At 42.8% G+C, this 24,646-nt stretch overlaps 1 protein-coding gene across 1 annotated transcript; it reads right to left on the reverse strand.

Moving 5' to 3' along the window:
- Positions 1-590: 590 nt before the first annotated feature.
- MOSPD1 (motile sperm domain containing 1) lies at positions 591-23,942 on the reverse strand. The gene is made up of 6 exons (XM_002720314.5): positions 23,785-23,942; positions 10,024-10,278; positions 9,836-9,911; positions 8,220-8,437; positions 3,389-3,550; positions 591-2,213 (listed from the first exon to the last, which is right to left on the reverse strand). Exons 2-6 carry the CDS (start codon positions 10,175-10,177, stop codon positions 2,182-2,184), a joined length of 642 nt encoding a protein of 213 aa, XP_002720360.1. The 5' UTR covers positions 10,178-10,278; positions 23,785-23,942; the 3' UTR covers positions 591-2,181.
- Between the last annotated feature and the right edge of the window lie 704 nt (positions 23,943-24,646).

The raw sequence follows: 24,646 nt of genomic DNA on the forward strand, positions 1-24,646 counted from the left end.
CTATAATACCCACAGCCCCTGGACTAGCTTCCTTCTTTCCTCATTAGCCTACGTTCATCCCCTTGAATCATGGCAATAAAGTCTTCTTCGGGGTTGGCAAGAAATTAATAGCGCACACATCACAGTGTCAAATATCTCCCTGTATACTCTTCTAAAAGAACCCTCCTCATCGCGTGGCACACTCATCCTTACCTTTCCTTGTGAACCCACTCCTCTCAACGTGAATCAAAGTGACCCTCCCAGGGCCAGCTCGGTCCCATCCCAGGTCTTGGACTACTCAGAAGACATTTTGAAAGACAACATGATGTTTATGCATAACACTAGAAATACACATCAGCTAATAAAAGCGATCACTTTTTAAGGGACTGGGGAGGGCTGCCTTGTCACTGTGTATCTTCTTAGAAGCATGTGCCTATTAACTGTTCAAAAAGTTAAATTAAACATGAATTAACTCCCTTGGCTAAGTTGAACTGGAGACATTTCTAAATGCTCACATATTTTACCATTCCTATTTTTTTAATTTAACTCACAAAAGTATGAAGCAACTTTGGTAACCCCCCTCCCAAGAAATACTTACATCAATGCAAAACTTAGGTCTCCATTTTCTTTTATTTTTTTTAAAGTAATCTCTGTTCTTTACAATGTGTTATCACACACGTACATACACATGCGTGCACCTGTGTGGGCACGCACACACAGAGGATTTGAGATGGATAAACAAGGACAGCCTCCAAACATAAGGTTTTTTTTTTTTACAAAGTTCAAAGTAGATTAACATTTATGTGCTTTTCAGTCATTACACAATGTACAGACATAATGCATTTAACAATTCAGGCTCCCCAAATGGTTAAACAATGAGAATTTTCTATGAAAGACTAGACATCAAAGCTTTTAGAAGCAGAGTACTGTTTCCTGCTAAAATCACCCTCCAGCATACACTTGTGTTCATGTACATTCCTTGAGAATGCTACAGTAGCAGTGCATAAATTCATTCTGTAAAAAGATCTGAAAGAGAATTGTCAAGAGACTCTTTAATGCATTGTGCTTTCAGATAAAAATCCTAAGAAACAACATCATTTACTATGATAATAACAGTTAAAACTGCATATATATATTTATATATATATGTCAGAGATCAGAAGAGGTTATAAAGAAATGGAAATAGTTGTGCTTAGGGGATTTTTTTTTGGTAAAGTTTTTTAAAAAATAAATAAAAACTTAAAAAATGTCTCAGTGACTGCTATTAAATAGACACAGGTACCAAAGATTTCCTATACTTGGCTTAGAGTTTAAGGATGAAGAGTCATCTCCACATAAACCACCTGCTAGTTGATAATCCCAGTCTGGGCATGTCACTTACATCAGGCAGGCAAGGGGCTGGGGGAGAAACGCCACAAAGCGTTAACTACAGGAAAAGCCAAGGGTGGGCCAAATAAGTAAACAAATGCCTGTCTTGCTCTAAAACTCAGACAAATAGAGAGGTCACTCTACTGCTATTAGGTTTAACAACAACAACAACAAACAAACAAAAACAAAAGACATAAAACAAGCCATATGCTTGGTATCTGGACCACAAGCCATTCTGTAGTTCACAAGATGAATGGAATATGCCCTGTCTTCTGTGAGACCCCAGGATCAGCATGCTCCCCTGGTACCTTACACTTCTTACTTTTACCCCCCACACAGTAACTGTAAAACTTGTATTTTAGAAACACCATGACAACTGTACACAATGATAAGAGGGCATGGCATAATTTACATAGTAATGGCGGTCTTTGAAGCTAGGAAATACATGTGGATTCTATTTTTAGGCTGGTCAATTTGCTTTTCTAGGCTTTTAACTTTGAAGGACACATGACCCTTTACAATGAAAGTGAATCGGGAAAAGGGAAAATAACAAATGTGTTAAAGTCTTTTGCACAATAAGTATAGATATAAACAGAATTTCTCCCAATAATTTTCTAGATATCACTCAGAAGCATCATTGCTGTCTGTAACATAATGTGCTGGAGTCCTTCAAATAAAATTATAGAGCAGTTTAAAATATATATTATACATTTGCTATTATTTGAAATAATTCAATAGTTTATAGCATGTTAATGGAGTGAAACAGAGATAAAAGGCAGTCCACATTCATATTTTCAAGATAAATTTACTTCGGAAGTCAATTGAAATCCTTGCTCATGTTCTAAGTATAGCCATTGTAATAAGACCTGAAAGAAAAAAATGGAGAATGGTTAAAGACATGCGTTTTACTGAATCTTTCATTCAGTAAGAGATTGTGGACCTCAATGAGCACATAAAATAGAACAGATAGGCAGGCATTCTACCAAGAACTCAAAGTCAATTTGAATTTAGTTGATATTATACAGAAGGAGTCCAATTGACAGCAATGGGCAGTCGCTGGATAGATTTAATAAAATCACTAATGTCTGGCCATAGCTAGTTTAACCATCAAACATACCTCCGACTTTATTCAGTCACATCAGCTATAATAATAGCAGGCATGCCATTTTAAAGTGTCAGTAAATCCAGCAGACTTCATCAACAGAAACAATGAGAGCCTTTTTGTATCCCAGGCAGAAGCATAGTGCTGCTGGTTTGCTAGTCTCTGGAAGAGACTCCATAAATAACCGCCCCTCCCCCCCAGAAAGAAGAAGACAACGTTCAACTACAAACGAGAGAGGGAATGCTGAGAATACTGAAAAAGAGGTGGCATCTGGGTAGGCGTGCGAAGAGAATATGAGCAAAGAGTTGTTCGTCACCAGAACTCTGTTCTTGGCACATGGGAGCTTGAATTGAATAAATGTTCAACCGAGATAATTTAGCTGTTGCGTTTTTCAAGCCAGATGACTGAAAGAGTGAGTGAGCAGCACAGCAAATGAGGGAACTGGTTTAAAGAGGAAGGATCGTAATATTAAATTTATCATCCGTATCACTGTATGCATTTTGTCAGAGTGTTTCCCTAGTGTCATGGGATGTGCTCATTTTACATTTTATACATGTTTTAGGCCATTGTTAAGTCAGCCAAAAGGAAACTAAGTGGATCAATGCAATTTTAGGTACTAGATAAACAAGCTGAAAAGAATTCAAGGTGAGTCAAAAGTTACATTTTCAAATGTACCTAACCTCAGGAATGCTTTTAAAATAATCCTCATCACTTTTTAAAAGAAAAAAAATCGAAACACCACCAGCTGTATACATATGAAACGCTACATGTATGCCAAGTGCATCTGTATTTTTTATTTAGTTTTAGTTTTTAACAGACTCAATTTAATTCACAGATACAACACTATTCCCTTCTTCCCTCCCGCTCCCTCGCTTTCGTTTTTGAGATAACATATTTTTAATTGATATTACAGTCCAAAGGCATCTTTAAAAGCCTTACCTAAGATATAAGCAGCCACTAATTTTTGATTCACACTTAAGTGGAGGTAGAGAGGCACCAGCGATTCCACATCCCCCAGCGTAGGTAGCATCAGAGCTGCAATGCACACCACTCCCAGGAAAACAGTTAGTAAACTAGGTCCTGAGGAGACACTTTTGTTTTCTGTAAAAAGACAAAACATCTCTGAGCTTGCTTCTAAAAACAAGACAAAACTTTCGTCACATATATCAGCTGCCATTCGCCAAGACTCTGGTTTGGGCTAACTTCTCCTACTCCTTCCTATGATGTTTGGTCGGACAGGTGCATGTACTCCCTTCTTGACTTAATATTTTCTTTCCACAATGGGTTTAGCAGGAGGCACCTCTTGTGCTAAGTCGAGCAGCACCTGCACTCCATCTGAACCCTTTGATAATGCTAAGGTACCACAAAGACACTCCCTGAATATTATCAATCTGCCTGTGAAAGTTCTTGCCCTCTGCTCTACCCCATTAACAGCAAAGGAGAAAGCTGCAGAAATAGTATCTGGCAAATATTATGCTAAGTGAAATAAGCCAGTCACAGAAGGCCAAATACTAAATTATTCCAATTAGATGAGAAATTTCAAGTAGTCAAACTCATAGAATCAGAGAGCAGAATGGTGGTTTGCCAGAGACTGGGGGAAGAGGATAATGCAAATTGCTAATCAATAAGCATAAGTCTCCATTACGCAAGATGAATAAGTTTCAGACATCTGCTCAGCAACACTGTCCCCATAGTTAACAATACTGTATGGTACACTAAAAATAGTTAAGATGGTAGATCTCACGTTAAGTTTTCTTAAGATAAAACACAATTTAAAAAAATTTCCTATTGGATCTGATGTTCTACAGTTTTGGCTATATGTGAGAGGACTTTAAAAGCTTTGGGGACAATTAAATTAAAAGGCAAGCTTATGTTAGTGCAAAAATGTTGAAGTTCATGAATAGTTTTTTCATAATATGCATGCTCCATGAACTTTTTGATGACTTTCACACATACTCGTATTCCTAAGAAACCCAACAGCATTGTGTTATGTGGCTTTCCCCACTGTCTTTCCTTTCATTAAAAGGAATAGCCAAGAGCAACACGATCTTTGTGTTTTATTAATGAAATAACTGTTCATTTTATTATTAAATGAGTTTTCCTAAATTATTAATACTCTAGCTGTTGTGTGACGTTTGATTGAACCTCACCAAAGCTAGAAAACAAATTCAAATTTAATAGTGATTCTTGCTTGGGATGAAACCATAGCATAAATACAAAAAAAAAGGTCTTATTTTAGTTAATAAGTAATATAACTATATGTGTTACACGGATAAATTTTCAGGGAAAACATTTCTTTATGACAACTACACTGCTCAGGGTAAGCCCTCAATAAATTTCAAAGAATTTTTATTTGTTTATTTATTTTTGACAGGCAGAGTTAGACAGTGAGAGAGAGAGAGAGAGAGAGAGAGAGAGAGAGAAAGGTCTTCCTTCTGTTGGTTCACTCCCCAAATGGCCGCTACGGCTAGCGCTGCGACAATTGAAGCCAGGAGCCAGGTGCTTCCTCCTGGTCTCCCATGGGGTGCAGGGCCCAAGCACTTGGGCCATCCTCCATTGCCTTCCCGGGCCACAGCAGAGAGCTGGACTGGAAGAGGAGCAACCGGGACAGAATTTGGTGTCCCGACTGGGACTAGAACCCCGGGTGCTAGCGCCACAGGTGAAGGATTAGCCAAGTGAGCCGCGGTGCTGGCCAGAATTTTTAATATTTAGAGAAATTCTAAAAACATTTGCAAAAGTACTTGAATTTTTTCAAAATGGAAATATCTTTTGTTCCTGCCACCTGATTGTCAAAAATGTTATAAAGATATAAAAAAAAGCTTCCCCTATAATCTCATCTTCTTACAGCTAACACTGTTAACAACTTGATATACAGCCTTTCAGACTTAATAAACATGTAAAAGAATAATTTCTACATAAATGAAACTACATTATACATACTGTTATATAACTGTTTTTTTCCCTCACTTAGAAATCTATTTGAAACTCTTCCTATGTCAATATATAAACATCTATTATTCTATCAGATTCCTGTAAATGCTTGCCTGGCATCCCATCTTATGAATATTCATAATTTAATAAATTCCCAATTGATGTGCTGATAGGTCATTTTCAATTTTTTATTATAAACAATAATAAAGAATGTAATTTTCTTAAGCCAGAGGGTACAGAGGCAAACATAGCATAGACACAGCAGTTCATTAATAACGTAATTAAGACAAACCCAACAGATTCAGCAGTATCTTTTTTTTTTTTTTTTGACAGGCAGAGTGGACAGTGAGAGAGAGAAACAGAGAGAAAGGTCTTCCTTTTTGCCGTTGATTCACCCTCCAATGGCCGCCACGGCCGGCGCACTGCACCAGCGCACCGCGCTGATCCGATGGCAGGAGCCAGGTGCTTCTCCTGGTCTCCCATGGGGTGCAGGGCCCAAGGACTTGGACCATCCTCCACTGCACTCCAGGGCCACAGCAGAGAGCTGGCCTGGAAGAGGGGCAACCGGGACAGAATCTGGTGCCCCGACCGGGACTAGAACCCAGTGTGCCGGCGCCGTAGGCGGAGGATTAGCCTATTGAGCTGTGGCGCCGGCCAGCAGTATCTTTTAAAACCTTTTTAATAACCTGGGCTTGCCATTTTGTGAAAGTATACTTTGTGAGTTTCTCCTAATTCAACAGTTAGCATTTCTGCTAAATGAAAACATTCACAAGATATAAATTGTATTTATGCACACAGGCAAGATCTGGAAAGTAACGGGGACCACTTACATGAGTATAAGCAAATTTGTTAAATGTGTGGCATTATAAAGGCTTTTTCTTTTTAAAACTTGTTACTGCTGTGTGTTTTATACAATAAAGTTAAGAAAGAATTTCTCATTTTTACCGATTTCAATACATTTTCAAATGCAAATTTTCCATGATGTAGTCTTCAACCATTTTCTAGCTAATAATGAAATCTCACAACACTGCTGTATTTCTAATACTTCTAATAATATGCTTTTGTTGAAATGTTTTCTAAGCTAAAGACCTGCAAAAAGAACATTAAAAATCTTTCCAGAACGCATTCTCAACTGATTTCAACATTTTAGTTCAGAGACACATAACGAAAAACCTGGGAATTCTGCATACCAGAAAGCCACATACAAATTACTGTCAATTTAACAGATGGGAGAAGTTAAAAATATCACTTTGTCAACCTAGACCAAATCAGTTTATAGCCTATTAAAGAGGGAAACCTGACTCAACTTACTGCCAGATTATCAGACACACTAAGGTAACTACCTATCAATGGGAGACGTAGACCAGGACAGTGAACAGGACTCCACTCTGAAGTCACCATCCTTCCTCTACTGTGGCAATCGCCAGGGAAGCCTTGAGAGCCAAAAAAGACCAACCCCATGGGCCTTTGCCAGATGTGAAGTACAGCCTTCTGAACTTAGCTCATTTACACATTTCCTGTGTGACTACAACCGTGCCAGCTGCTGTGCCAGGTGGTGCTGAGGACATAATGGTGAACAAGACCAACAAGGTGCCTGCTTGCCTGCCTTAACTGAACTTTCTGATGTGAAAGGCTTAAGAGACATTTTCCCACAAAAACAGAGACCACTGCATGTTATGCCAGTGCCACCGATCCTCATTCATCGACCTACTCTAATTTCACAGTCAGAATTCTCTAATGCACTTTTGATTCCAAGGTTCTTCATAAAAATAAGACTAAAACAGTACATGTAATTGTTTAGGATTGCGATGACTTTCACTTGAACTCTAATAAATTCAAAACCTAAAGGAATAAAATTCTCCATATACACATAGGTACACACCCACACCCCTAAACCTTAACCCTGAGTACCAGTAGGAAATCTGGACACTTCCTACATGAAGTAAGAAGACACTTGGCTTCAGTTAGTCAAAGAGGCACTACTCTCTGTCTTATTGAACTAAACATCCTAGGATGAACAAACGGATATGGATCTATGAGTTCATGTAATGACAAATAGATTTATAAAAAAAAAATCCCTTATACGACTATACAAGTTTACTGTTGCAGTTAAGGCCAGCTGTTATCACATTTATATATCACCATCAAAAAGTTTCCTGTTTTTCTATGGAAAATTTTATCATCCTCCTTTTATAATAGGTTTGGTAGGCGATAATGAGAAGTTAAGAGGGAGGCAGAATGACGTCCAAAGAGGTGAATATGAGGATAGTGTCAATGTTGAAAGAATATATCATAACACTTCTGAATATCTAAGCTGGAAGGAAATGAGGAATAGAGAGGGATTCAATTAATAGCCCACAGGGGATATTATAATCTACTTAGTTTAATTAACTTCAACTTTAATGAGATTTTTTCTTCAAAATAATATGAACAGTGCACTAAGCTTGGCCTGTTGCCAAACACAATCTCTCTTCTCCTTTGAACTAATTAAATGAGAAAGGATATAGGAAAGTCATAGAAACAAAAGTATACAATTGCCAAATTGTCCTAGCATCATTAAGTGTGGGACCTGCAGTCTCAGATTTTATATATATTTGAATTTGAAAGGCTATGGCAACATTCTCCCTCTCCTCATAGTCTAGTCCAGTGAGGGGTATTCTGTCCTCTGAGAGTCTTGTTCTGCTGCAGGTCCCTGATTCTGTGGGTCCAGTTTTGAAGTAGTTGACTAGGTTTTTCCATCGTCAAATCATTTGCCTAGAAATTAGCCACAGCTCCCTGTTTACTTAAAGCTAAAAATGTATAAGACATCGAAAAGGCTTCAAAACCAAGCCAAAACTACCTGGTTGAAATGACTGCTCAAAAAATAAACTTTCAGTTAAATGCTCCTTTATTCTTTTTTCCTCTTCTTCCTTTTGTTGTTCTTTTGCGGATGGCAGGAGAGTAGCAACAACCTCTTTCCTTCCTAAAGCCTTCCTCTGGCTTTGCTCAGAAACTTGGAGGCGGAACTTGTCTATCACACCATAGTGACAGGATCGAACATCTCTGTGACGGATCACACTGAAAGCAGCAAAGAAAAACAAGTGCTGTTTAGGTTTCTGCGGGCCTTTCCAACAGAATGCAGCAAGAGATTTCAATACAGCAGAACAATATTCGCTAACTGTAACCACACACTCAACAACAAACATTTGCTAAGATGCTAAAACAATCGTAGCATAACCCCAAAAGAAATGGGTAATTCTGAAATAGTTGATGAAAGCACGCTCTCAAATGTAGAATAAATCTTATGTAAAAAAGAAAAAAAAATAGATAAAGTAGATTCCCTTTAGCAATGACCTTTTTTCTGGATATCTGTGTGTAGCAATATTTACTAATATGAGACCATTTATCCCCCACAAGCATTTCATAAAATTTTACTGACACTTACTTATTGTTGAAGTAACAAAGCTCACTCTAAACTTAAATTACAACTCCATGCACACAAATAAAAGTAAGCAATTAAATAAGTAAGCAATCCGGTATGACCAATTCACAAGAAGGTTAACAATACACCTCTGTTTCTCTAAAGAGAAGAGAGTATAAAGCACTGGAAATTTTATGAGTTTTCCGCAAATCCATTTATCGTAGTTCATTCTTACTAGGGAGCACAAAACAATTAGGCCAGAGGTAACACATTTATTTGGTAAGAGTCTATATTTCTTTGGAATGGTCCTTGCTTATTATGTACTGAATGAAAATCAAAAGAAATGTGCAAAAACACATTCTCAAAGATACATCATCTTATTGCTTTGGAATGATGAAAATATATTCACAAGGAAAGAATTCTGTTTCTCTTTCTTGCAGAAGATTTAAACAAATACAGTTTACTCAGTAGCTGAAGGGCGGTCAGTGGATCCATCTGGTCACCACTAGTTCTAAAGTGAAAATTAAATATGAACAGCTTGAACAAACAATCATTTATCTGACACTCTAAGACGAAATTACCTGGAAGGGCTCGGATAACCTTTTACAGATGAGTAGTTACACACTTGCTTCCTGTTTATATAGATTAACTTCCACGGTTTTGAGCTGAATCATTTCAGATGAACCTATATTACCATTGTTCTTAGCCTTTAGTATTATTAATTTCCCAAATGTCACTATAATGGCAGGATGTCCCAAAGAAAGCTTAATTCCCTATTAGAGCATCCCTGCTGTGACTAAAACCACAATGGGGAAATGTTCGTGGAAACATTAACACACCATTAGCTCCAACCACAATGAAATATTAAATATTGGGTCAACTTGTGTTGACTTAGACTTCTTAAAAAGAATTTTAATAGACTCAAACTTTCAGCGAAAATTCCAAATACAATAAATGCCCTTGTGGGAACAACTTCAAGAAAAGACCTCTTTCAAGTTAAAAACATACAGATTAATACACTTAAAATGTGTTACCAAGAAGCGATTTTGACTTACATATCCACACAACACTGAGGCTTTACTGCACCTGCAGCATCAACGACAACATACTTATTTGGAGTAGTACACAAAACTGCAAGAAAAAGTCACAATGGCCATTAGTATTTTTTTAAAATTAGTTTCTACAAGTAAAAAATTAGTAGGGACTTAGTTACAAATTCATAAACTAACCCTACGAGACTCACCTTTGAACTTTAAGGCAAACTCATAGGGATTGTATAGAGTCAACACTTGCTTATGTGTTGACTGATCATCAGCATAAAATATGAGCTCCGTGGGAAACACAAAAACAGGAAGATTCCCTTCCACTAACTCTGGTTGTCTTTTTTGTTGATGCATTGGCACTGAATCCCCCTTGCTGCAGCTTCTGTTTTTACAGTCTCAAGTTTATTTTGGACTTCTCTGAGATTCAGTTAAAAACTCCAAAGCATTTTGGCAATCTAGAAATAGAAGGAGAGAAAAAAAAATAAAACTGAACTGATTTTCATTAACCCACAGTCCCTCCACAAACAGCATGCTTGTCATACATCAAAATAGGTCTTCGGGGCTGGCACTGTGGCATAGTGGGTAAAGCCACCGCCTGCAGTGCCGGCATCCCATGTGGGCACCGGTTCGAGTCCCGGCTGCTCCAATTCCAAACCAGCTCTCTGCTATGGCCTGGGAAAGTAGCAGAAGATGGCTCAAATCCTTGGGCCCCTGCACCCACGTGGGAGACCTGGAGGAAGCTCCTGGCTCCTGGCTTCGGATTGACACAGCTCCAGCCACTGCGGCCATCTGGGGAGTTAACCATCTGATGGAAGACCTCTCTCTCTCCCTCTCTCTCTCTCTCTCTGCCTCTCTATAACACTGCTTTTCAAATAAATAAATCTTTTTTAAAAAATATGTCTTCAACCCTTTTCTTTATTTGAAAGGTAGCGTTACAGAGAGACTTGGGCCATCCTCTGCAGCTCTCCCAGGTACATTAGTAGGTAGTTGGATTGGAAATGGAGCAGCTGGGACTTGAACCCACACCCATATGGGATGCTGGCACTGCAGGCCGTGGCTTTAACAGCTCTGCCACAACACCAGCCCCCTGGTCTTTAAACCTTTTAAACATGCCTTTTAACTTTTCATCTCACTTATACAGCTTTTACCAATCCAGCTCTCTGCTATGGCCTGGGAAAGCAGTAGAAGATGGCCCAAGTCCCTGGGCCTCTGCACCCACATGGGAGACGCGGAGGAAGCTCCTGGCTCTTGGTTTCGGATCGGTGCAGCTCTGGCCATTGCAGCCATTTGGGGAGTGAACTGGCGGATGGAAGACCTCCCTCTCTGTCTTTACCTCTCTCTGCAACCCTGTCTTTCAAATAAATAAAATAAATATTTAAACAACAACAAAAACAAATACTTGAATAAAGATGTCTCAAATTCTTCATCCCCTTTCAAAGAAGAGAGATAACAGGTATATTACTTGTTTTAAACCTCACATTTTTAAAAAGGAGAGTAAGTTTTATCATAGCTGATTGTATGTGAACCAATCAGAATTAAATTAAAGTAAGTTTCCATGATGTGTGGGAGAAAACATGTCAGGAGTGCTTTATTTACTGTCTTTTTGGCAGCATGGGTGGGACAGTTCATTTTCATCTTTTTTCTATCAAAACCCAAGACAAGCTAAAATGTCTTGAAAGGAAACTGAATACTCACACTTGCTAAACAATCCTTGGAGTTTTCTCTAGAAATTCAAAGTCAGTAAGTGGGCTTTGGCATGCAAGTGGCACTGTGCCTCCCCTCCCACATCAAGTACACAGCCTTTGTGAGAGCTATTTTCTCCCAACGGCAGAGGCCTTTTTGGATTCCTTCTGGGGTTCTTGAATATGTTCCAGATAGTTGTAGCTGGCAAAAGTCTGACTGTCGGATAAGCGTGATATTTCTGTATTTATTTCCTAATCTCATTTCTATCAATATTCTTGTTTAGCAAGCACGGTTAAATGTGGCCCTTAAAAGTAAAATACTCCTCTCTCTCTCTCTCTCTCTCTCTCTCTCTCTCTGTCATTCTGCCTTTCAAATAAACAAAATAAATCTTTTGAAAAGTCAATATTAGTAAAATACAAAAGCTAAAACATACACTTACAGAAAATGTTTGGTTTTCACCCTGTAGACTACATCTTTCAAAAATAGGCTATATGGGGTCAGTGTTGTGGTGCAGCAGGTTAAGCCACCACCTATGAAGCCGGCATCCCATACGGGCACTGGCTTGAGTCCTTCCCGGCTGCTCCACTTCTGATCCAACTTCCTGCTAATGCACCTGGGAAGGCAGCAGAACATGGCCAAAGCAGCTGGTGCCCCTGACACCTACATGGGATACCCAAGGTTTCCAGGCTTCTGGATTCTGCCTTACCCAGCCCTAGCTGTTGTGACCACTTGGGGAGTAAAACAGCTCATTCTCTCATCTCTCTGACACTCTACTTAAAAAAAAAAAAGATTTATTTATTTGAAATTCAGAGTTACACAGAGAGAGGAGAGGCAGAGAGAAAGAGGTCTTCCATCCGCTGGTTCACTCCCCAAATGGCTGCAATGGCCAGAGCTGTGCCTATCTGAAATCAGGAGCCAGGAGCTTCTTCTGGGTCTCCCATGGGAGTGCAGGGGCCCAAGGACTTGGGCTGCTTCTACTGCTTACCCAGGTCATAGCAGAGAGCTGGATCAGAAGAGGAGCAGCCAGGACTCCAACCAGCACCCATTATGGGATGCTGGCACTGCAGGCAATGACTTTACCCACTACACCACAGCACTGGCCCCAATTAAAAAAATTTTAAAAAGAAAGAAAGAAAATAATAACCTCTATACATTCTAAGGAAGCTTGTCTATTAGGAAGAGACATTCGAATTTGAAACCATTAGATAATATTCACCATTCTTCTTCCCAACTAGAAAACAAAGTTGAATTTATTCTTCACTCTATCTTTTTTTTTATTTTTTTACAGGCAGAGTGGACAGTGTGAGAGAGACAGAGAAAGGTCTTCCTTTACTGTTGGTTCACCCTCCAATGGCCGCCGTGGCTGGCGTGCTGCAGCTGGCGCACCGCGCTGATCCGATGGCAGGAGCCAGGTGCTTCTCCTGGTCTCCCATGGGGTGCAGGGCTCAAGCACTTGGGCCATCCTCCACTGCACTTCCCTGGCCACAGCAGAGAGCTGGCCTGGAAGAGGGGCAACCAGGACAGAATCCGGTGCCCCGACTGGGACTAGAACCCGGGGTGCCAGCGCCGCAAGGTGGAGGATTAGCCTAGTGAGCCGCGGTGCCGGCTATTCTTCACTCTATCTACCAGGGTAAATTCCAAACGAATCAAAGCTGTGAATGTAACAAAATAAATAGTTATAAAAGCACTAGCAGAACCCATGAGATTTCTAAAATATAATCTTAGGCTCTCTAATGATGACATAAAACAAGAAACAAAAAATTAAAATAAATTAAACTACATAACTTCCATGTGGCAAAAAATTTAAAAGCAAAGTTAAAAGAACTTTGCAATCAATATCATAGGCAATGTCTAATTTCCCTATTATATAGAAGATCTGCAAATTAATAAGCGATGGGGCTGGGGTTGTGACATAGCAAATAAAGCCCCACCTGCAACACCAGTTTGAGTCCTGGCTGCTCCACTTAGGATGTGGCTCCCTGCTAATGCACTTGGAAAAGCAGCAGAAGATGGCCCAAATATTTGAGCCCTCGTCACCCACACAAGGAGACCAAGATGAAGCTCCTGGCTCCTGGCTTCAGCCTGGCCCAGCCCTGGCTGCTCTGGCCATTTTAGGTAAACCACCAAATGGAAGATCTCTCTCTACATATATATAATTCTGCCTTTCAAATAAATAATTAAAATCTTAAAAAAAATGTCAGTTTTGAACCACAAGAGGGAATTTAGAAACAAGGTGTAAAAACTGTTAACTGCATTTTTCAATTTAGGATATTGGAAACCTTAACTACGTGCTAATAATAATGATTTCAATTATTTTAAATAACTTGACATGCGACAGAAACTCATCAGAATGAGGAAAACAAAGGTTTAGTAGAGATGAGTTGCAAACTTGAGAAAATGGGTAACTCTAATGTAAACCTTTTTGTTATAAATGAGAGGGAGATGCTTCATCTGGGAAGTCAAAATTAATCAAAACATGGGGCAGTGCTGTGGTGTGGCAGGTAAAGCCGGCATCCCACATGGGTGTCGATTCAAGTCCTGGCTGCTCCACTTCCGATCCAGCTCTCTGCTATGGCCTGGGAAAGCAGTGGAAGATGGCCCAAGGCCTTGGTCCCCTGTACCTGTATGGGAAGACCTGGAGGAAGCTCCTGGCTCCTGGCTTCGGATCAGTGCAGCTCTGGCCATTGTGGCCAATTGGGGAGTGAACCAGTGGATGGAAGACCTCTCTCTCTGTCTGCCTCTCCTTCTCTCTCTGTGTAACTCTGCCTTTCAAATAAATAAATAAATCTTTTTAAAAAAATTAACCACACAGACACATACTAAATTCGTGGTTCTAACTTTAAGGAGCAGGAGAAGCTAGTTGACACAGCTCAGAGGAGAAATTTTACTAGCTTTGAATAGTGGCTTAGTAGAAGTTCTTTCAAGTTTCAAGCTTTCTCTTGGTGAGTTGAAAATGTACATATTTTCCCAAGAATCGTGACTAGGCTGTTTAGCTCCCCGTCAGTGGTAAAGAAATGCTGAATGACGTCTGAGCAATTTACTGTATGTCTTTTCCTACCCCTGCTTCCAGTTCTCACTTATCTTGGCTAAGATATAAATTGTCTGCGACATCCCAACCTGTGGAAATTAGGAAAGCATTAGCACCAGGTCACCAGAGCCATATCAGCAACCCTGCCAACAAGCATAATGAAGCCCAACACCTGCCTGATGGGTTTTCTGGAGCCTAACACTTTCCCTTCACTGCACTCCATATTCCAAACTGAGAAAGTGCAAAAATCCTGGGGAGAGCTTATATACGAAGCTGGTAAGACCTTCCTGCAAATCGGTTTAGGAGGTTGCTTTCCAGAAGTTCAAGTGCACACTAAGTCAAAGAATCTTTCTCACTCGACAGATGAGGCCAGGAGGCCCAGGATGGTTAAGAGACTTAATCCAGGACCGCATAGGCAGAGCTCTGGTCTGACTCGTACCTTCTTCTATGGTCATCATCTCTGTGTCTCAATTCGACTGTTCTGCCTCCCTGACGCAGACTTCCACGCGTGCCCTCATCTCTAGCAAATCTCCCTGCTCTTCAACAGCAGACTTCTCAGAGAATAATCCAAAATTCAAGTCACAACCAAGTCTGCATTGTCTCTGTTCATGTTGCCTTAAATCAAGAGACAACTACTGAGTTGCACAAACATTCTTCTTTTTTAAAAATGAGGATACTAATGGACTTTTAAAAATATTTTAAAAAATTATTTTGACAGGTAGAGTTATAGACAGGGAGAGGGAGAGACAGACAGAGGTCTTCCATCCGCTGATTCACTCCCCAAATGGCCACAGTGGTTGGAGCCAGGATCCGAAGCCAGGAGCCAGGAACTTCTTCCAGGTCTCCCATGTGGGTGCTGGGGCCCAAGGACTTGGGCCATCTTCTGCTTTTCCAGGCCATAGCAGAGAGCTGGATGGGAAGTGAAGCAGTCGGGACTCGAACCAGCGCCCATACGGGGTGCTGGCACCACAGGCAGAGGCTTTAGCCCACTAGGCCACAGCACTAGCCTCCACACACGTTCTTTTCCTGGTTATGGAACAGTAGCTGTGTTTGTCACGCTCTATTTATTAGGGTACTAATAACCACGGTTTTCCCTATTCTTCTGCAGACAGCCAACTTTTGCTCATTCTTCAAAGCCTTGTTCAAATCCCCTCTCCTTGTGGAGTCCCTCTACTACTCATCTACACAGTTCTTATTAATTACATATTTTAACGTGCTTATTATATAGACTGAACATTTTGACATTGGTTTTGTGTGAATTGACTTTGACATCTCAATCAGATTTTAGGCATTATACCATACTGGATTTTGTGTGCGTGGGGGTGTTCTGTAACTCTCATAGACCCAAGATCAGTGTTGGGCACTTAGCCGACTGAGGTTATCCATGATGCTACAGGTGTCTACAAATAACTCTCCCCTCCCCATAGCTGAGCACTCTTTGTCCATAAAAGTCAGGCAAGAGATCCTAATTAGAGGAAGAGTAAACTCTAAGAGGCAGCTCAAGTTTGGGCTGGAGTAAAAGGAGAGCAGAGAGAATCAGCCTTTCCAGCTGCCTCCACGCTCTTCCTCTTGTTTCCCTCTCGGCTCCCCTGGCTCCTTTGGGCCTAACTGAGCCGGCAGTGATGAGAAATGTGAGGCTCAGGGGCTGGTGCTGTGGCCCAGTGGGTTAAAGCCCTGGCCTGCAGCACCAGCATTCCATATAGCCGAGTCCTGGCTATTCCACTTCAGATCCAGCTCCCTGCTAATGCTCCTGGGAAAGCGGCAGAGGATAGTCCAGGTGCTTGGTCCCCTACACCCATGTGGGAGACCCAGATGAAACTCCTGACTCCGGCCTGGCTCAGTCCTGGAGGTTGCAGCCATTTGGGGGAATGAAACAGTGGATGGAAGATCTCTCTCTCTCTCTGCCTTTTATTTTATTTATTTGAAAAGCAGAGGTACAGAGAGGCAGAGAGAGAGAGAGAGAGAGAGGTCTTCCATCTGGTGGTTCACTCCCCAGATGGCTGCAACGGCTGGAGCTGCACGGATCTGAAGCCAGGAGCCAGAAGCCTCTTCCAGGTCTCCCATGTGGGTCTCCCATGTGGGTGCAGGGGCTCAAGTGCTCGGGCCATCTTCTACTGCTTTCCCAGGCCATAGCAGAGAGCTGGATCGGAGTGGAGCAGCCAGAACTCAAACTGGTGCCCACTGGGGTGCTGGCACCACAGGAAGAGGCTTTAGCCCACTAGGCCACAGCACCAGCTCTGCCTTTCAAATAAATCTTAAAAAGAAATCTGAGTTCCAATATACCCCCAACATTACAGGTAGACAGTGCAACCGGGAACTAGTGATATAGCAGAGGGCTCTGTCCTTGTCCTCTGTACTAATGGCACAGAAAAGCAATCCTGGGTGAAATCTGAAAGAAAACCTTATGTGTGAACACCACCTTGTGACCAGTTTGCAAACTACTCTCCCACAGAAAGCAATGTAAACACTCTCAGAGTTTTATATACTTTCCACTATCCATTCAGAGAGACCAGTACCCTAAAGCGTGAATATGGCTTTCCTCAATGCATTGACCAGAGTAGGGAAAAGAGAGGACTTAGAGATAGACAAGGAGTTTCAATATATTTTACCACCATAAATTCAAAACTTGGAGCTTGCTAAAGAACACAGAGACCACTTTAAAAACTTATTCTCATATTTTCCCTCTCTCCCCCTTTCTTTGGCAAGAGAGGGCTACAAGAAGAGTCAAATGAAATAAGTGATCCTAGGGGATTCTTGTACTGAAACGGTTCAAAGTTTGGAAACAGTTAAGGATGATGAAAAATACACCCTTTCGGGGCCGGCGCTGTGGTGTAGTGGGTAAAGCCGCCACCTGCAGTGCCGGCAACCCATATGATTGCCGGTTTGAGTCCCAGCTGCTCCACTTCTGATCCAGCTCTCTGCCGTGGCCTGGGAAAGCAGTAGAAGACGGCCCGAATCCTTGGGCCCCTGCACCCGCGTGAGAGACCTGGAAGAAGCTCCTGGCTCCTGGCTGTTGCTGCCAATTGGGTAGTGAACCAGCGGATGGGAGACCTCTCTCTCTCTGCCTCTCCTCTCTCTCTGTAACTCTGACTTTCCAATAAATAAATAAATAAATCTTTTTTTTTTTTTTTTTTTTTTTAGAAATACAACCTTTCCCAGAGACTAGTGACCCTCTGCTTGGCCGGCGTCCCAGCCACTGAAACTACCGTCCCTGGTTCTTGCTGTTTATTCTGATTAGGGGTCCCAGCTCCACCTTCAGGTTGGCTCCTTTTTATCTGGGCCCGGGAGCTATCACCTTCCTCCACACTTGCTGCAGTCCTTGCCAATAGCCAACGTAATACTAAACAGTTAAGAGCAGCAATTTTTGTTGCTTTAGTATCACTAGTATTAAAACCTCTTTCTCTGGGGCTGGCCCTGTGGCTTAGCTGTTAAAGCTGATGCCTGAGGCGCCAGTATCCCATATGAGTGCCGGTTCGAGTCCCAGCTGCTCCTCTTCCGATCCAGCTCTCTGCTATGGCCTGGGAAAGCAGTGGAAGATGGTCCAAGTCCTTGGGCCCCTGCACCCATGTGGGAGACCAGGAAGAAGCTCCTGGCTCCTGGATTCAGATCAGCGCAGCTCCAGCCGTTGCAGCCAGATGGGGAATGAACCAGCAGATGGAAGACCTCTCTCTCCGCCTCTCCTTCTCTCTCTAACTCTGACTTTCAAATAAATAAATAAATCTAAAAAAAAAAAACAACTCTCCCTCCCACTTCATAAACTCAGCTCTCTTCCTCTTTGTGTACTCCCAGTATTGTGTACTAGGATTTCCAACAGCTGGTACATACATACTTAAAGTCAACTCTTTCACTCTATGATGTTCGTTTTACATCTTAATGATCATTGTTCAGTATTAGGCAATTTTATTTTTACATACTTTCTTTTTTTAAAAAAGATATTTATTTATTTGAAAGTCAGAGTTATAAATAGAGAGCGAGAAAGGAGATAGAAAGAGCTTCCATCCTCTGGTTCATCCCCCAAATGGCTGCAACAGCCAGGGCTGGGCCAGGCAGAAGCCTGGAGCCAGGAGCTTCTTCCAGGTCTCCCACATGAGTGCAGGGGCCTAGGGACTTGGGCATCTTCTACTGCTTTCCCAGGTACGTTAACAAAGAGCTGGATTGGAAGTGGAGCAGCCAGGACTCGAACAGGTGCCCATATGGAGGCTGGCACTGCAGACAGTGGCTTAACCTTCTATACCACAGTCCCGGCCCTTATTTTTTTCCATATTCAAGATGTAAAAATTCCGCAGTGTATATCTGAGGATTTAAAAAATGAATATACTACAGTAACATCTTCTAAAAATTATTTTTTTTCCAAATGTGTTAATTTCCAACTCTGATCCTATTAAAATAAATGTTATTTACAACATCCCAGTATGTGTTCAGTTATTTCAGGATGTATGTTGGAGCCCATGCTGTGGCATAGGGGGTAAAGGTGCTGCCAGCGGTACTGGCCACCATATGGGCGCCTGTTGGAGTCCCGGCTGCTCCACTTCCAACCCAGCTCCCTCTTATGGCCTGGGGAAGCAGTAGAAGATGGCCCAAGTTCTTGGGCCCCAGGACCCACGTGGGAGACTTGGAAGAAGCTCCTTGCTCTCAGCTTCGGATTGGCCCAGCTCCGCTCATTGTGGCCCTTTGGGGAGCAAACCAGTGGATGGAAGACCTTTCTTTCTGTAACTCTGCCTTTCAAATAAATAAATCTTTAGAAAAAAAAAAAAGATGTGCAATTGTCAAAGCCAAACGTACATTAACCCATTATATAAAGCATATATAGCACTCTCAGACGTTTTAGAATTGCAAATTTGTTCAACAAACATTTACTGAGCACCTGTAACAAGTGTATTTAGGCACAGCGCTAAGAAATATGAAGGGGAAAAATGGAAACCCTGTTTCAGTTCTCCGATACTCAGTCTAGCAGAAGAAATAAATACACAGCAGTAATTAGGAGATGATGTGACAAGTTAAAATGCTGGTAGATACCACGTGCTTTGGGAACATAAAGAAAGTGACAACCGTCTTTAGCAGTTTGCAGTAGGAGTGTGGGGAGAGTATATTCCAAGAAGAATACACGGGTACTTCAAAATGTTCACAGAAGTGGATATTATGGGGGCCGGCGCTGTGGCGCAGCAGGTTAACGCCCTGGCCTGAAGCACCGGCATCCCATATGGGTGCCGGTTTGAGATCCGGCTGCTCCACTTCCCATCTAGCTCCCTGCTATGGCCTGGGAGGGCAGTAGAAGATGGCCCAAGGCCTTGGTCCCCTGCACCTGTATGGGAAGACCTGGAGGAAGCTCCTGGCTCCTGGCTTCGGATCAGCACAGCTCCGGCTGTCGCAGCCAATTGGAGAGTGAACCAGTGGATGAAAGACCTCTCTCTCTCTCTGCCTCTCCTTTCTCTCTGTGTAACTCTGCCTTTCAAATAAATAAATAAATCTTTTTTTTTTAAAAGAAATGGATATTATGAGAAAACTATGTATGGACTTCAACATTTCTGCACTAAAATAATTTTTTTAATATTAAAAAAAGATTCATTTGAGAAACTGACAGACAAGATTCTCCTCTATTAATGCAGTTCCCCAAATGCCCACAAATACCAGGGCTGAGCTGAAACCAAGAGCTCAGACCAGATCAGGTCTCCGACATGGGTGGCCGGCTCAATTACTTGAGCCAACACTGCTATGTACCAGGGTCTACACTAGCAGGAAGCTGGAGTCAGGAGCCACCGCCTAGAACTAAACCCAGGCACTCCAATGTGGGACACAGGCATTTTTACTGCTAAACTGAACACCCGTTCTCAAATTTCTCTTTTAATCCCATTTTCCACGAACTTTTGTAAGTTCCTTCATATGTATAGAGGCAGGAAAGGGACACTTAAAATGGGCTTTGGCATTGCATTTGTTAAAAAAAATAGCATGCCTGGGTGAGGGGTGGGGTGGGAGTAGGGTGACAAGAGATAAGGCTGGGAAAATAAACTGAAGGCCAGGTTGTGAAAGATCTTGTCAGCCAAGTTTGGGAGTTTAGACTTGATCTTCTGGGCCAGTGGGTCTCAAACCGTGGTGCCCAGCAAAGTTGTTGCTTCACCTTGCAAATTCTTGGTTCCTACCCTAGACCTACTGAATCAGAAATTGCGGGATTGAGGCCTAGCCATCAGTGTCTTAATACACCCCTCTCTAGTGTACTGCTCAGTGCTGAGAGCCACCCCTGCAGGCGATGTGAAAGCTCTGAGAGGATTTTAAACAGGAGTGACCTGATAACACTGGGGGAGAATGCTTGTCATTGACCAACCAAGCACAGCCCCTAACTCCAGAGCAGGTGTAATTAAAAAATAAGTAACTGTTAAATCAAAGTGGCATGAAGAGACCATGAGGGCCTAGGTTAAAGCAGCAGGAATGCAGAGGACACAGACTTTAGAGATGTTTCAGAGGTGACCCAGGTTCAATCCGGCGCCTAGGATATATTGCTACAACGGTGTGACTGAAATGGTTTTTGTAGAAAGGACAGCTGCAATCTTGCTGAATACGTCAATTGCTAAGTTTGAATGAAGTAGTCTGCGTAGGCCCTAATTCAAAGGGGAGGTGAAGAACAATCTCTATGGGTTTCCATAGAGTGAAGATCAAAGGGTGCTGTGGTGTGTACAAGTCTCCTGTCTGCTTGGCAACTGTACTTCTCTCTAACTTAGTAGACTGGCATATTAACAGAAATCTTTTCTGAGTTTGGTATCAACCAATCCCCGGGACTGATCATTTCTGGAAGTGCTGACAAAATTAAAATCTGAACCCCTCAAAGCTAAAACCCAGACATTGGTTCTGGTGATCCAACCAGGGTCCTGCCAAAGTGAGACCCTACTAAGCCCTTCTTTTTAGTCTACCTTTATCACTCATCGCAGAGCCTGCTTAATTCAGGAAGCTGGAATTGAGTGAAAGAATCAGATTTGTACTATGCCCTGAAGGTCAAGAGAGTCGAGTGGAGCTGTTATTTCTAATTTTGGAGGCAGGAATTTAGCTGAGGCCATCTTCAATTTCTGAATGGCTAATTTACCTCATGAGAATTTTGTAGGGTGAGAGTCCTATTTCTTTACAACTCTGCATGCCTCTTGTGACTGCATCTTCTTTTGACTGATATCCGTATCTTGGCTTATTTACCAACTTATTTTGTCCAAGAACAATTCTTAATCAAAAATGGTACTCTTATGCAATTTTAGAGCAATAGGGGACCTTGGAGATTTAAAACAAAATCTTCACAGTAGGAAGAAATTGGGGGTCTCCAAGAATAAGTTTTTAGTATATTTATTGTAGGGCAAGATTCTCCAGAATGTCTCAAGGTGGCAAAACAAAATTTACAGCCATACTACTAATCTGCCCTCTGTTAAGTTTTAGGCCAGATTTAAAGTATCTCTATTCTTCACCTTAAACTTAAAAAAAAAAAAAAAACAGAAAAAGAATAGTAGCACATTACTTAATTGGCTGTTAAGGAATGGGGTAACTTTTTTCTTGCAGTTACTTGTTTTATGTTTTCAGAAAATGAACTTAAATGTAAAAGCCCTGTGAGAAAAAAAATATTTAATAACAATTCTGAGAAAATGTGCATAGACAATTCAAGGAAAAAACACATTATTTTGTAAGCTATGTGTTCCATATCCTATCCTTGTCTGCAAAGGGATAGCTTTATACTGCCTGTTAACATTTGCTTATAATGTGAAGGGAATCTATCACAACTACTCCTCATGGATTTAAAAAAACCCCAAATTTCACATATCCTGGCATTGGAGTAAACCACTGTTGTTTTAACGGTTCCAGAAATGTTTCAGAAACTAGTTTAATCTTGCATCCTGTTTGGATATGTAGATATGAACAAGTTGAAAGTCACATTTGGCCCTGTTTCCTGTTTTCCAAACTTTCCACTGCTGTACACTCAAATATACATATCATCTAAAAGCTGGTGTTCACCGCCTATTCAACAACCTGAATATAATACTTTATAGGCAAAAAGATTTCCCAGTACTTAGAGGAAGTGTGGACAAGATCTTCATCAGCGAGAATATTTTAAGCCCCATGTGTGCCTTGCCTGAAAAAAGCACACTTTTCCCCTTTTGTCTGGAATTCTCATTTGGAGTGCAGTGAATTCCGACAGGACTGCTCTTTAGGCAAGACCCAAAGGGCCCAATTTTGCAGGTTTCTGTTCTTTTCTGATCTCCCCCAAAGGTCAAAAAGCCAGGACCATTTTCATTCACTATTTGCTCTCCCCTCGACGTTAGCCTCCTTCGATTCCACGAGGGTGGAAAGGCTCCTGCAGTCCGGGCAGGACAGAGATAACAGTAACTTTCCCCGAAGGAGAAATCGCAGAACACTGATCAGGGCCTGGAGGATCGGGGAGGAAGTCTAAAACGGTCCGTCCCAGGACTTCTGCTCCATCTGACTGGGGCCCAGCCGTTCAGCCCTCGTCCCCACTCCGGCGGCTCACTCCATGTGAAACCGGTCATGTGAGCCTGTTTACAGCCGAGCAGCTGGTGCAACCATCAGGATCCGTGCGGAGGTCCAGGGAGGGGAAGAACAGGCCACGTACCCCCCACACCTCCCCCTCATTATTCCGAGAAGGCATTCGCTTCCCCCCTCCCCCCTCCCGCCTCCCGCCTGTCCAACCTACTCTAATCTCCCTCCAGGCGGAGAGCAGAGCTGAAGCCATCCCGGGACGCCTCGCTCCCAGCCCCGGCGATTTCCTTCCAGTTGCTCGCGGGAGGGGGGGATGTGTGTGAGTGTATGTCTGTGGCGGGCTGTTAGGCTGGAGGAAGGGCGAGGACGGTGTCACCCTGGACTGGGAATCAATCTCCCGCCCCAAGCCCTCCTCTCAAGTCCGCGGAAGAGTTGTCCCAGGAGCCGCATCCCCGGGGCAACCGAGCTCCGCGGGGCAGGCACCGGGAAGCTCCCGAGCCTGCCTTCGTTCGGGCAAGAACGAGCCACACACTAGCTGATCAGAGCCTGCGGCGGGCAGCCACTGGCGGCAGGGCCGCTGACAGTCGGAGATGGGGCAGAAAAGCAACCCAGCGCCTCCTCCCCACCGCCCACCGCAGTCCGGCGCCTCGCAGCCCAGCTGTCAGTCACACAGCCAAGCTCCCGCTTGGGTATGGGTCATTCTTGCCGCGGGGGTTCTCGGCCACGTAACTTCCACGTCTTCCCGAAGACGGAGGAAGTGGGTGACGGGACGGTGGGGGACTCTCACCTCGGCAACACTAGCTCCTCGGAAAGCAGCTGCGACTGCTCCTCCGCTCCTTTGTCAGCGTCTCCAGGCTGCACTGCCTGCTGGGATACCGGAGGACTCAAATGCCACCTCTCCCCGCCCTCGAGGATGAGCTGTGGCTGAAAGGTGGGTGGGAAGAGGAAGGAAGAAGAGGCGGAGCCAGGGCGGGGCCAGGTCTGGGGGCGGGGCCTCGGTGTTGCTGCCTGGTTTCTTTCTTCTCTGGGCTCCAAATCTCTTCCTTCTCCGTCCTCTGATTTGCCCTTTCCCTCCTGCAGCCCCCTGGGGGAAACTGGAGTGTCACACAGAGCTCTTATTTTGCAGTTGATTTCTTCCCTCACATCCCCAAACCGCTCCCTCATGCCACCATGAGTGCTCGAGGTTTGTGGATTGTATCTCTGTGACTTGTCTCAGTGGCCGTGGGCTCCAGGACTTTTTAGCTTCCCGTTTGAACTCTGCCTGCCACTCTTTGCTGTCTAAACCGTTTTCCAGGTAGTAGCCAGAAGCTCTGTCTGAAGTGTGGCTCTGACTGTTACTCTTCTGCTTCAAACCTCATCACCCTATACAAGTGCCTCTGCAATCCTCCTCCGATGTGCTCAATACACTTGGTAATTCCTGCAAGACAGCAGCAGATCCTGAGACAACTCAGCCAGCACCAGTTGCCTCAAATGCACCCCCTTGAAAGGAGGTCCCACAGTCAGTAACTTCCATAGGCACCTTGGAGTATTATTATTACTATTTTTTTAAATTTATTTGACAGGTAGAGTTATAGACAGTGAGAGAGACAGAGAGAAAGATCTTTCTTCCGTTGGTTCACTCCCCCAATGGCCACTACAGCTGGAGCTAC

This window comes from Oryctolagus cuniculus, chromosome X (assembly GCF_964237555.1).
Source record: "Oryctolagus cuniculus chromosome X, mOryCun1.1, whole genome shotgun sequence".
Lineage (NCBI taxonomy): Eukaryota > Metazoa > Chordata > Mammalia > Lagomorpha > Leporidae > Oryctolagus > Oryctolagus cuniculus.